Source organism: Neolamprologus multifasciatus, chromosome 3 (genome assembly GCF_963576455.1).
Source record: "Neolamprologus multifasciatus chromosome 3, fNeoMul1.2, whole genome shotgun sequence".
Classification (NCBI taxonomy): Eukaryota; Metazoa; Chordata; class Actinopteri; order Cichliformes; family Cichlidae; genus Neolamprologus; species Neolamprologus multifasciatus.
This window is the reverse complement of record NC_140441.1, coordinates 25,108,062-25,122,723: the sequence shown is the minus strand read 5'-3', so window position 1 is coordinate 25,122,723 and position 14,662 is coordinate 25,108,062. Positions and strand designations below refer to the sequence as shown.

General features: G+C 42.1%; 2 protein-coding genes across 2 annotated transcripts in view; both read right to left on the bottom strand.

The window, feature by feature from the left end:
* Positions 1–14,662, bottom strand: part of LOC146522230 (up-regulator of cell proliferation-like) — a 239,821-nt gene that overhangs the window by 66,616 nt on the left and 158,543 nt on the right. The window lies entirely within an intron of this gene.
* Positions 9,187–11,966, bottom strand: LOC146522237 (uncharacterized). The gene is made up of 4 exons (XM_085154208.1): positions 10,693–11,966; positions 10,396–10,489; positions 10,121–10,208; positions 9,187–10,007 (listed from the first exon to the last, which is right to left on the bottom strand). Exons 1-4 carry the CDS (start codon positions 10,736–10,738, stop codon positions 9,624–9,626), a joined length of 612 nt encoding a protein of 203 aa, XP_085010334.1. The 5' UTR covers positions 10,739–11,966; the 3' UTR covers positions 9,187–9,623.

Genomic DNA, 14,662 nt, shown 5'->3' with positions numbered 1-14,662 from the left:
CAGTTCAGTTCAGGATATTAGCTAAAAGCCTACCAGCCATTTGGCTGGTTGGCGGGTTTTAAACGTAGAAAAGCCAAATGGCTGCTCTCTGGGACTTCCAGTGGGACAACCCATGGTCTCTCCCGGAACCTTTAAATGATGTCTGGACCTCAAGGGAAACATTTGCCCAAACACCTTGGAGAGAGCACAGGAAAGAACGGTGAGTAATCACATCTTACAATCACTTCTTTGCACTACCTTTATTCCTAGATTTTTCACACACACATTTGCATTAGTTCTCCTTAGTGATGAGTAGATGAGGCCTCGTGAAGCGTTTCAGTACATTCCCCAAACTGCGTCGACACAGTGTTGCTGTTTTGCTCCATTCTGACACCTGCTGGACCTTAAATATCATTGCAGGCAACTTACTTGAGACTCACAACAGACACTGATTCAATGACCTATAGTCAGTAGCGGTTTTAGATACGGGCGACACGGGCGGTTGCCCCGGGCGGCATCGTGGTGGGGGGCGGCATCACGGGCAGAAAAAAAAAAATGCTCGTACTCATGCTGCCCCAACGTCAGCCAGCGCATATTGGGAATGGCATAGGCACCGATCGGTTTTCTATCGCCCATTTGCTGGGAGTAAGGACGCCCTCCGTTTGCGAGGTGCGCCTGCTGCTTGCGGCGCAGGGAGGAGAGGGCGGGGCGGCGGGGGATTCTCTGGCTAGCTGGAGCAGCATCTAATAACCAACTCGCAAAATAAAACAAAATGAAAACAAAACAACAAACACGAAAACACCAGACATCATGATACAGACTTATAATTTGCACCGATGTTTTTTTGAAATTCTATACACGAAAAGTGAGCGAGAGAGCCCTCGGTGCGCCTGCTCGCTGATGAAGTCAAAGTAAACTTTGACTTTATTGTCATCTCCGCTACATACAGTACAGTATATAGAGAGACGAGACGACGAAGCTTCAGTTACAGCAGTGGAAGTAAACAAACAATATATATAAGAAGAGTAAGAAAATAAATATACACTTTAGGACTCGGTTTAAAGGGATCAATAACAATTTATAATTTACAGTTTGATGATTTAAAATCTCACACACAAGCCGTCGAAAGGGGAGTGGGGCCTGCTGCTTCCAAATAGAGCACATTTCATTTATAATGTTGTAAATCCAAGCCCATTATGTATTGATGATTTGAATCCTGGGTTGTGTGAAATCTCAGAAATGCACCCTAGACAAAGTGAATCTGTGAACTAAGGTGTAGGTCTGTTAGATCATGTTGTGGTGATCCTTGGGTTGAGGGATGGGTGTTGGGTGGGATGAGTGCAAAATTAAAACCAATGGAAGATAGACAAGAAAAGTTCAAAGCCATCAGGTGCTCAGTTTAGAAAAAAAGAGAAAAGAAGAGGAGGAGAAACGAGCAAAAGATACAGGTAAGCAGATGTGTCACTGGATAATGGCAGGTCATCCTGAAACAATCAGAATCAGAATACTTTATTAATCCCTAAGGAAATTATGTGCGTTACAGTTGCTCCAAGAAGAAATGGAAAAATAGCAACAGTAACAGACTAAACTCCAAACAATACATTATGTTACAGATTTTAATATTAATTAGTCATTGTCAATTGTTGATTTGTCCTGTTCTCATTGTATGTGTGTGTGTGTGTGTGGGGGGGGGGGGCGCCAGAGGGAGTGTTCGCCCAGGGCGCCAAACAGGCTAGGACCGCCACTGCCTATAGTCATACTTGTACACTGTAAGGTATTGTACTTTCCATGGAATCATTTTATATCTTTTACACTGCAAATATTGTAGACATCTTTAAAATATATTGTGAATGACATTAAGTGAAAATTAAAACGAAAGTATTGTGAATGTAATATTACCCATTTGACTCAGAGTTTATTATAAATTTCGATTCAGAAAAATAAGTTTATCCAATGTTTTTGCATTCAGTCTATTGGGGTTTTTTTTGTTTGTTTGTTTGTTTGTTTTTTACACCATTTCCCCAGCTTTGGAAAAGTCACAGGCACAGATGAAGCTGGGGTACACAAAAGCTGTAAAGCCAGGTGGAAAAGGTTCTGATAAGATGTCTTCCTATTCCCCCAGTACGTTAAAGGATCTTCTGATCTTGGAATTTTTCTGTCCGACACTCTCCACAATACTAAGGGGTTGGCAGCCCTTTATAATAAAATTCAGGACTGCCTGGTCCAGAACAGTTTTCCTAGATGCTTGATTTCAAAATAATAAATCACATCCAATCCAATTTTATTTATAAAGCACTTTAAAATACCCACCACAGGAACAAAGTGCTGTACAGAAAATAAGTTAAAACAATAGAATAACAGAAAACAGCAAAATAAATAAATAAAACATCAAATTAAAACAGCCCTATATTAAAACAAAAACAAAATAAAACAGCATCGAATCAACTAAAAACCACAGAAATAGAAATAAAAACCAACATCTCATGTGGTGTCAAAGGCCAGGGTAAAGAGGAGGGTTTTCAAGAGTGACTTAAAAACAGGTAAAGAACTGGCCTGTCTAATCTATAAAGGAAGCTCGTTCCACTGTTTTGGAGCTGCTACAGCAAAAGCACGATCTCCTCTAAGTTTACGCCCAGTCCTGGGTATATTCAGGAGCAGCTGATCAGCTGACCTGAGAGAGCGGGTGGCTGTAGCAGCTCAGAGAGATAAGATGGGGCGAGGCCATGGAGAGCTTTAAAAGCAAATAAAAGAATTTTAAAATGAATCCTAAAAGAAATGGGCAGCCAGTGAAGTGAAGCTAAAACAGGGGAAATGTGCTCAAACTTTCGAGTGCCAGTTAAAAGACGAGCTGCGGCATTTTGCACCCTCTGTAGATGACTAATATATGATGCGCTGACCCCAATATAAAGTGCATTACAGTAATCCAGCCGAGTGCTAACAAAGGCGTGGATCACTGTCTCAAAGTGCTGCCGTGAAAGAATTGGCTTTATTTTTGCCAGCTGCCTGAGGTGTAAGAAGCTTGATTTTACCACTGCCTTAATTTGATTATTAAACTTCAGATCACAGTCCACTTTGACCCCCAGGTTTGTGACAGTTGGCTTAACATACTGGGCCAGGGAATCTAAATACACATTGGGGGTCTCAGTGGGGCTACCAAAAACCATCACCTCTGTCTTTTTATCATTGAATTTTAAAAAGTTAACAGACATCCAAGCCTTAATGTCATCGAGACACTGAAGTAATGGCTGTGTAAGGTATCTGCCTTTTTTCTTTAGAGGGACATAGATCTGACAGTCATCAGCATAAAAGTGGAAAGCAATGCCGTGCTTTCTCAGTACAGAACCAAGAGGAAGCAGATATAAAGAGAAGAGGAGGGGGCCTAGAACTGTGCCTTGTGGGACACCACACAAGAGGGGAGCAGAGGACGACAAAACAAAAAGTTCGCCCCGCCAAGTAGGACCTGAACCACTCCAGTGCTGTGCCCCTAATGCCCACCCAGTGCTCCAAACGAGAGAATAAAATGGCATAATCCACTGTATCAAACGCAGCTGTCAAATCTAAAAGCACAAGAACAATACAGTCCCCAGCGTCATTACCTAAAAATATGTCATTAAAAACTTTTAAAAGGGCTGATTCAGTGCTATGAAAGGGTTTAAAACCAGATTGGAAAACCTGTAACACATTTTGCTTTTCCAGGAAAGCCATCATTTGGCTGTAAACTACCTTTTCAAGAATTTTGTAAAGAAAAGGTAGTTTGGAGATAGGCCTGTAATTTGCAAGAACTGTAGGATCAAGAGCAGGTTTTTTTTTATCAGGGGTTTGACTACTGCATGTTTAAAATCTACTACTGCATGTTATATTAATTTAAAAAAAAATGACGATAAAGCTGTTCAGTGTCAATATAGGCCGACTGTGTTCATTCTCGGTGTGTTTGTCTCCTCATTTTCATGTTTGGCTCTGTAATGCCTGAACACTGAGGAGGTGCTTTTGTTTGTGTAAGAAAGCTCTGCAGAACAGATGCGACAGTTAACCTGCATAAAATGAAATAAATAATTTACACTTCAAGTCACATTGCTGTTTTTTCTATTCTGATAGATTACACTGAAACAAAGAAAGACAAACTATTACCTTATTTGCAGTTAAAAGATCAAAATGATCCCACACAACAGAAACATTTCTTTTTCTTTCGGGCTCCATTTTGTTATGGAGAGATGTGTATTTTTTTTTATCTTTGCCAAAGTAATTTTGTGGTCTTTTTGGTGGCGACTCATTCCGTTGGCAGATGCGGATGCGGTACCTTTTAAATACAGTTTGGCGCATTGGCAATGAGCGATACAGCAGCTGTATCGATCACGTGACTTTTGCTTAAAGCGACGCACGCACCGATACAGGCTTCGCTAGGTGAGCTTGATACATGCGTCAGTGTTGCAGCACCCATCACTAGTTCTTCTTACTCGTAAACCTTATTTTCTCACAATCATCATTCCTTTCTCCTCACAGACACCACCACATTTCTTGATGAGGAGCAGCTGTGCAGGACCTGAAACAAAGGCTACCAACTTATTTTAAAATACATAATAAATATTCAATAAATAATTAAACTTCTTGTGTGCAAATATTCTTCATGTGCAAATCTATGCTTAAAGTGTGACGCTAAATAAAGTGCTAGATAAGGTGCTTTTAATAAAGTGAAAGTTGTGCTCCTAAAGTGCTATAGCGATTATAATAAATAACAGCAAGGGAATCCTCTTCCTTACAGTGTCAAAGAGTGTGACTGCTCTCCCCTTTCAGGAGAGTGACACTAAGATGTACAAAAGACTCTCCTGAGGAACCCTAAAATTAGTGATGGGCAGATGAAGCTTCATGAAGCACTGAAGCTTTTCCTCCAATTGGTTCACCCCAGCGCAAAGCTTCTTGAAGCTTCATTTGCTCTAGTAGGACACCTACTGGACGTAAAAATATTAGTTGGCATGAATTTGAAGAGTGTGGCCTTTTGCACACAGCCTGTAAGTGTCAACAACAAAAGGTGTAAAACATGTATATTGTAGTGATGGCAGTATACTGTGTATATTTATACTGGCAGTATGGAAAATGATTATTTGGAAATGCTTAAAATGGAAATGATCATTTACTGTGAGGTGAGGTGTGGTTGGGGTGTGGACAGTGGTTGTGCTTTTGTAACGTTGAGGTATGGACAGCTACACACTGAGGCCTCAGTCCTGCCTGTTCACAGACAATAAAAACAAAGCACAAATATAAATAGCACACATATAACTTATAACAGTTGTATAATATTGTTATATCATTTAGTAACAGTACTGCATGTTGTCAAAGGAGCTTGCAAAGAAAAGCGTCTGGACTTCTTTAAGTTGCTTGAAGACGTTTCACCTCTCATCCGAGAAGCTTCTTCAGTTCTAAGGTCAAATGGTGGAGAGTCCCAGATATAAACCTGGTGGGAGTGTCCCCCCACAGAGGGACAAAAGGACCCCCTGATGATCCTCTAATCGCCTGAGCCAAGGTGTGAAACTGGGTGTGGGTCCCAATCAGCCAGGGTTTCGTGTGAGTTCATTGTGAAACCTGGCCCCACTTTATCATGCGAATTCCTGAGGTCAGATGGTCCAGGATGTGAGTGGGTGTTAAGGCGTCTGGGAAGGGAACTCAAAACTGGATTATAGATGGCAGAGAGTTGGTGTCGTAAACCACCGCCTCTGTTCAAAGATGGTCGCTCACAGTGGACATAGATGGCTTCTTTCACTGCTCTTTCAAACCATCTGTCCTCTCTGTCCAAAATGTGAACATTGGCATCCTCGAAAGAGTGTCCTTTATCCTTAAGATGCAGATGGACAGCTGAATCTTGTCCTGTGGAGGTGGCTCTTCTGTGTTGTGCCATGCGTTTGTGAAGTGGCTGTTTGGTCTCTCCAATGTAGAGGTCTGGGCATTCCTCGCTGCACTGTACAGCATACACCACATTGTTAAGTCTGTGTTTTGGAGTTTTGTCTTTCGGGTGAACCAGTTTTTGTCTGAGCGTGTTGCTGGGTCTGAAATGCACCGGGATGTCATGCTTGGAGAAAACCCTCCTGAGTTTCTCTGATACACCGGCTACATAGGGGATGACAATGTTGTTGCGTCTGACATGACATGTTGAAGCATGACATCCCAAGCAAGTACTGAATATGACGTCACTTATTCATGTGCGAATGTTTAATAACGAAGAACATTAAAACATTGCTGTTGGCCACATGCCGGCAAAGTTATGTGACACTAGTGATGTTTGTACTTTCAGCATTAACTTGGTTTTAAAGCCTCTACTTCTAAATATACATATAGTCGACCTTAATCTTACAGAGAATCTGATGATTTTATGGATAATTAAAGTCAGTCATATATCCACAAACACAACAAGCTGAAAGTCAGTGATATAGATTATATATATATATATATATATATATATATATATATATATATCATAATAATCTGACAATACTATAATATTGGCCATATTATATTTACATTACCATAGTGAGATGACTTTAGTCTCATGAACAACATTAACTAATTATTATTTACTAGCTACTCTTAAATGACTGTTCAGTACAGAAATGAAGCCCAACAATCATGTTTTACAGTCCTATGGTCTCAGCCTCAGATACTCAACTAATCAAAGTGATGTCATGACAAAAATGATTGACCAACAAAACAATTTTCTCCTTCATTTATGTCACACAAAGCTGTATGTAACGTGTCTCGCGGTTAGTATCATGGTTGCTAGGCAACCTGAACAGCGCAACGAAGCATATACCGTCCCATTTCACAAGCCTCTCACTTCCGCACTTCTCGTACTTATAGTACGCACCGTACGTAGTACGCGTAGTGCGCGTACTTCAAGCGCGCAGACCCTGAAATGGGACACAGCCACAGTCATTGTCACTACCCAATCCGTACCGGAAACCCGATCGGTACCCCGCATGCGCAAATCTTACGTCACTTCCTCTCTTTGCCAACATTGCGACATTCAATGGTCGTGTCCAAATTCATGGGCTGCATCCTCCTGAGGAGCCGGCCTTCGCGGTCTACGTGGGCCGGCTCCTCAGGAGGTCGGGTAGGCCGGAAGTAAACGGCTGTGGAATTGGACGGTCTAGCCTTCTCGGATCTACTCCCGCCCTTAATTCAGAGTATTTCCGGTTGTCAGCGCCACAGCGCGAAAATCGAAAATGGACCCTGAAATCTGTCTCCGTTTTTTGTGTTCATTTTTAATTATCAACGAGCTGAAAAAACTGTGTCGCGGTCGTCATCGCCGGCATGTTTTGTACTCCAGGCTCATCAGAGAAAATCATATCCAGGTAAAACTATTAATCTTGATGCATTTAGGAATTACTTAGCTAGTTTTATGGATAATTTCAGTGACTGAATGACGGCGGTCATTCAAAATATATGAACAAAATCTCTTAGAAAATGTTCTTCTATAAGTTTACATTTATTTTCAATTATTTATATGATCTGTTACTTATTTTAGTACATAAAATTGCAGTAAAATTGTCAGAAAGCTGAAAATAGGGTTATTTTTGAGTTCACAAAAAAGCTTAGCTAAACAGATGAAATGTATAAAATGTTATTCCTCAGTGTTAGTATATTTTACTCAAGCTTAGTAATCAGAATAATGCTTTGATGTAATAAAATAAATGAAGTCATACCTTTCTATTAAAACTGTTTATGCTGTTCTCCACCTTTTCCTTAACCAGACAAGGCCGTTGTACTGCAGGATTAACCAAAGTGTACCAGTCCTGGACCGTTTTTTTAGCCAGGAGGATCCAAGGCCTGATTTTCGGCTAAGCAGGGAGTCTCTGGCAGTGTTGTTAAATCTCCTGAACCAGGATCGGCGGCATGGATGGGGTGCCACAATTGAGATCCTAGTGTTTCTTTTCTGGTTGGCAAGTGGAGCATCCTACAGGGTGGTCTCAAGAGTGTTTGGGATGCCGCGTTCTACTGTCCACTACATCGTCCACAGAGTCACGAAAGAGGTGTTGGCCATTCGCTACCAGGTCATCCACCTCCCAACAACCCCAGAGGACCTGGAGGTAGTGTCCCGTGGGTTTGCAGGGCTGGCACGCCACAGAGCCTTTATGAAAGCGGTGGGTGCAATCGACGGCTGCCACATACGCATCAAGTGTCCAAGTGGCCCTGATGGTCAGTGCTATAGGAACAGAAAGCTGTTTCCATCAATCATCTTGCAGGCGGTTTGTGACCATCGGGGCCGCTTCATCGACACGTACGTGGGCTGGCCTGGGTCGGTGCATGATTCCAGGGTGCTCCGCCACAGCCCACTCTACAGACAGTCAGTCTACCCTCCTCCAGGGCATTTCATCCTCGCAGATGGAGGGTACCCATGCCTCCAGCGTCCACTCCCCCTCATCACACCCTACAAGAGGCCAGGCCAAGGTGTGGGAGCCCAGCGCTTTAACAGCCATCATTCCAGGGCACGCTCCATAATAGAGCGTGCTTTTGGGATGATGAAGAACAGGTTCAGGGCCATCTTCCTGCAAGCGCTGGAGGTGCACCACACCTTTGTACCTCATGTAAGTGACCACCCAATGTCAAATTAATTGTGTATATATATATATATGTGTGTATGAAAGAATAATGTGTATATGTATATCACTACAGGTAGTAACAGCATGTGCCATCCTCCACAACATTTGCCTCAGTGCTGGCGACATTGTGGCTCCTGAGGATGAACCTGAGGAAGATGGAGCAGAGGATGATGAGGGGGAGGCTGGATTGGAGGCAGTCAGTGGTGCTCTGTGGCGGGACCAGCTGTCTGCCGAGGTGTCTGCCCTGGAGGAGGTACCACCAGACCATGACTACTGTTAACAGGCAAGTAAACATTTATCTAAGCATCTTTTTTAATACCACTTTTTCAAACTGTTGTCTGCTACAGAGTCACATGTATTATACTAGTAGTGAATCCACTTTCTCTGGTTTGCATATTTCTGAAAAACCTCTTAGTGGTGTGGCAGCCGTCGATTGAGTCAGCCCTGCAAACCTGTGGATGGACGATGCAGTGGACAGAGGGAGGAAGCATCCTACAACTCTTTGCAGACCACCCTGTGCGATTCTCCACTTTCTGACCAGAAAAGACAAACCGCGGGTCACAGTTGCAGCACCCCATCCATGTCTGATCTTCTTTCGGCAAATCCAGCAACACTGCCAGAGATTTTCTGTTTGTGTGATCTTTCAAAGTATATATTTTTTTAAAAACGGTCCAGGAACAGGTCACTTTGGTTAATCCTGTGTGAAAATTTGTAAATATTTGTATATATTTTTCCTTCTCTGACTAAAATTCATGTTTTAGAAATATTCTTGTTTTATTGTTATTTACCTTTAAATGTCCATTTAAAACTCTTCAAAGTTTATGTTCATACATGTTAAAAACTGTAAATAAAATGAGTTCAGTGAAATCTGTTTTCATCAATTTATTCATAATGAAAAACTTAAAATAACACAGAAAAAGGTAAGAAATGTATTTAAAAAAAAAAGAATATCTGAAGGCACAACCAATTTGGGGACTAATTTTCATTAATCAAAAACTTTTAGTATGACATAACAAATAGAACAAAGTAAGAACATTATCTGAATATATTTTTAAGTTATTTAGGAACTAATTTTTCTAGTATGGAAAAAAGTCTGTCCATCCTGTCCCTGCTCTCCTGTTCTCTCCTCTCCTCAGCCTCCCTTTGGTACTGCATGTCCTCTTTGATGAGCTCAAGGAGCTCATCCCCTCTTTCCCTTCTCCTCTTCCTTCCCGTTGTTGCTGGCTGACCTCGTTCCTCATCTGTCTCCTCTTCCATCTCGCTTTGGTTACCCACTGCTGTACTTGGCCCTGGAGTGTCCTCAGGGAGAGAGGAAATAAGGACAGGGGGCCTAATGGAAGGCCTCTGTCCCATCACCTCATCCATGAGGCCAAACCAGGGCCAAGTAGCAGCAGTGGGCTTCCCACTGACTCCCTCACCTGACCCTGGACACTTGCAATCCTAAAGGCAGAGGAAATCAGAAATGACAGACAAATATAAACAATACAACTTTTAGTAAATGTACATTTATTAAATTTCATTCTTAAAAATTATCTTCTTGACAGCACACATACTTTGTATCTTTTCTTTAAGTTATCCCACTTCTTTTTGGCCTGCAAGGGGGTGACTTTCCCTTGCAGGCCCATCTTCTCGAGAATAGTCCTGATCGCACACAAAAAAATAAGAGAAGAGAGAAAACCATAACAACTATAATAATCCCTAAATCCAAAAGTTTTCACAGCAGAACACAAGAGGAATATCGTCTGGACATCACAGGTTCTGTACAGAATGAGGGTTATTGAAACCGTACTCAGATGAATATGATGTGTAAATTGATTTATTCGTGTACCTCCATCCCACAGTTGCTGAATTTTTTACCCCGGTGAAGAGGTGATCATTTTCTCCTCTAGTTTTGATGAAGTTTGCCGTTTGCTCTTTGGTCCCTTTAAACATATCACAAAAAAGTTGATTGGGAAAAATGTAAGCGCCAATGAAAAACCGCGGGACCCACCATACAAGCTAGTTTACGGACACTTTTTATGAAGATTGTTTAAATAAATATTACAAGTCTATGCAAATTCACAACCCTAACAACATAACCGCTATAAAATGTAACTTTTGTACCACCAGATTTTCATATACTTACATTTAAAAGTGTATTCGTCTCCCGGTGTATCTTTTTGTGCCGCCATCGTTATGTGAATGTGCAATGAAGTTATGTCCAATGAATTCTGGGCCGGCAAGCTATGGAGCTGGTGGGGTGACAGACGTCACCGACAACGTCGAAGCACTTTTGCAAATATGTCATATTTTGACAAACCGAGCAGATATTTGATGTTTACACACCCACATTCTCGCCTGAAAATATGTTTAAAGTTTATTTTGTGGCCCAGAAAGATTAATAAGAGTAATTTTAAAACTTAGTAGCGGCCGCCATTGCCGGAAACTGGAGCTTGGCTGGGCCGCGCTATGAATTCTGGGATATGGTGGGCCAAGAAGGACACACCCGACCCATCCTTCAAATTCGGGGAAAAGGAGGACGCATTTGTCTGCTGCATTCGGAGGAGTCTACGAATTTGGACAGCCTTCGGCGCGTCGCTGTGACGTAATCGGTCTACAAATGCGGCCTCAGGAGGAAGCAGCCCATGAATTTGGACACGACCAATATATTTGAATGATACGGTTAGCGCCCAGTTAGCTCCTAGCATTTCTCAACAGCTCTGCCTCCTTTTCGACTGCCCGGGACATTTAAACAATGGATAATCCGTATACAAACAAATTCATGCTTTTCTCCTCAACAGAGAGCGTTCCCCGATTGAACAACAGCGCCGTAAAATAAGAAAAATGGTGCCTAATTACAGACTTAATAATATTGATTTAGCAATGTGTCACGTGAAGATTCATCAGCCAGATTAAGTGTTTACTGACAATTGACAGTGATAGCGGACATCATCATCACTATTCCAGTCAATCCTCTCCTCACAGACAAGCATAAACACACTCGACTATCACTAAATCAAATTTAACACACGTTAGTAATGACGCCAATTCATTTTACAATGGGGTTCATTCGCTCGGTCAGCAGGTGGCAGTATCCTCGTACACTGGGGAGTACACTGCCATTAAACGAACAGAAGAAGAAGAAAACATCTGCACATGCGCGGTACGGATCGGGTAGACCCGATTTGTACGGTCCGACTTTGCACATGCGCAGTAAGGATCGGGGAGTCCCGATCCGCAACTATCTTTTTATTTTTCGTTTAATGTCTACATTGTACTGAAATGCTTCATTATTGCAAACATTTTAAGATATACTTATTATTCTTAACATCTTAACCGATACTCTGACCCATAACTATCATAAAACGCTACGACCGAAAGTAGACACCTTTCGCGCATGCGGGGTACCGATCGGGTTTCTGGTACGGATCGGGTAGCGACAGTCATATCTCGCTGCAAAGTTCGAACCACTTCCTGAACCAGTCACGTGGTACAGCCGGGCAGCGAGGCTTCGGACGTCATCATTTTCATCTCCTCCCATAAATGAAGCAAGCCTCGATACGCGCATCGCGGAAACGCCCCCTCAATTACTCAACACAAGCTTCGAAGCCTCGATACAGAACGTCACATCACTACCTAAAATAAGACACTGCCATGTAAAAACTAACTCCCAGTGAAAAACTTGTACTGATACAAGCACAAATGGATGTTACCGATGTGTACATGTGGGAATTTTGTGTCAGTAACATTAAACCTGACCAAGAAATCAGTTTAAAAAGTGCCTCTGTTACTCCTTTTGCTTGATAGAGGAAAAAGCTTAACACTGGATTTAATGGTACAGGCGGAAGGCAGCTCTGACACACACGGGTTCCTGGTTTGAATTCTGTATGTCTTAGTGTTTAGGAAAGGTCATTTTCCTAATGAGATAGTTGGGGGTTGGGTTCATCTACTTTGAGAGAGAGAGAGTGAGAGAGACAGAGACTTCCTTGCTCTATTCTTCTTCATTTCACCCTAGACTGTGAATTTTCAGACAGACCAAAAGCAGTACTTATAGGGGGCTAAGTTTTCTCACAAACAGCAATGTATTTGAACTCCACTGACTTATCATTTTGTAGACTATGACATGAAGCATAACAGCAGCAGTATGTCAGGTCAAGTCAAAGTTTATTCCTACATATTTTAAACAAACTCAGTTGAACAGAGTGCTGTACAAGTCATACAATGTAGACACTATATATAAGTCACTAAACAACAATAAATATACACAAAAAATGACATAAAACTAGAGAATGTATTTCCTCAAAGTGTGGTGTGAATGCTGATGAGAGTTCATAGACTGTATATCACTTTAAGATTGGAATTATATATTTTAAATTTCTAAATATTGTTATGGAAATGTTAACAATAAACTGCAACACACCCAGTGAGCTTGATTTGAAGTGGGTTTAATAAACACATTGCAATGTGGAGAGAGCATCCCAGGGAAACACCAGGACCATCTCTGAATTGTGGCCACCGCCCTTGCATCTTATATACAGAGACACAGACAAAGAACATTCCTCAAACTCTTACGTGTTGGCCCCTCTCATGGGGGGGGCTATACCTCCTCCCTCACCGAGAGAATTATGACCTTGTTTTCTGCTTAGCCATCACCTAAGGATTTATATCCCTGATAAGCAGAAGGAGCCTCACTATCTATTTAACGTCTCCCATCACAATGGCCTCACTATGTTAACTTTCCACATGCATGTAAACTGGTGATGGGAGTGCTCTTACTATAGTAAAGTGATAAAGTGATATTACTATAACTAATGTGATATGATTAAATATGTGATTAATACATGAGAAAAGAAATCTGCCACCACAGGAGACTGGATCAAACTGCTCTAAGACAGCTGAGCACATAGTAGAAAGATTCGGATCTGAAGCAGCAGACGACGGTACCTCTCATTGCAGCTTTTCAGATTCACCATCCGATATCGACCAGGGCAAGCTCAATGTAGTGGCAGATTATTTCTCCAGGTTGCCGCACAACGCCAACCTCCAGGTGGAAGCGGGTGATGTGACGGAGTTATGCCAACCAGTGCTCACCTGAGCGCATACATGCACAACCACCATTCGTTTCTACACGTCACGCTGGGTTACTGTGGCTGTGCGTCTTTTAGTCAACCAGGCAGATAAACAGGAAGGGGTGAGAGGTAGATTTTGAGTGACATAGAGGGTGGCCAACTCATTTCATCTCTTACCTTTAATAATGGCCGGTCACATAGACCCCTTGTGATCACCAATTACACGAGTAGGGGGGCAAGCCGATGGTACAGTGTTCCGGGGTTTAATTAGTGGGTTGGCGCACTTGGAGGGTCATGTGAACTGCATTATTTTGTGTTTGTGTTTTGTTTTTTGTTTTTATTCTGAACCACTGTAGGCTGCCTGGAAGTGTCCATAAATATGTATATGTCTTGTAGAAATGCAGCTGGAAATAAGCTGAGGGAAAAACAGTGTTTTCGGGAAAGAAATGATAAAAAAAAAAAGACTATTATGCCCAGTGGGAGGGGCAATGGGATATAAAAGGAGGCTATCAGGGCTTAACTGGCAACCTATGAGATGTTACAGTGAGGGTAACATGTAGGCTGGTTCAGCCCTTTTGTGTTTTGTATATGGATTTTGTTTGTGTTGTTTAAAATTAATTCACTTGTTTATTTTCTTTGTAAATAATCTTTTATGCACCTGGGAGGCCGGCAGAATAAAAAATACACACTAAACGCTTCCCGACTATGCCTGTATTGGTGTGGAGACATTTAGGAGAGAACCCTGCGACACACATGGACAAGGTGCACCAGGTTATGATCAGATCTTCCCAGGGCAGAAAGAGGTGATGAACTGTATGTCACTTTTGCATTGGCATACAGTAAGTACAATGTTTTATTGCCTATGGTGGGGGAGGTCACATTATGGGTGAAGGTCGGCAGTGTGGGTTCCAGTGATGTGTGATTATAGTCCCCTAATATGATCTCTCTCATAGAGTGCGTTTGCAGTCTGCTGACCACAGAGTGGAGAGAGTCACAGGCCGCCTCCCTGCATGCTAACGGCTAACAGCTCAATGTCTCTGTTGCAGA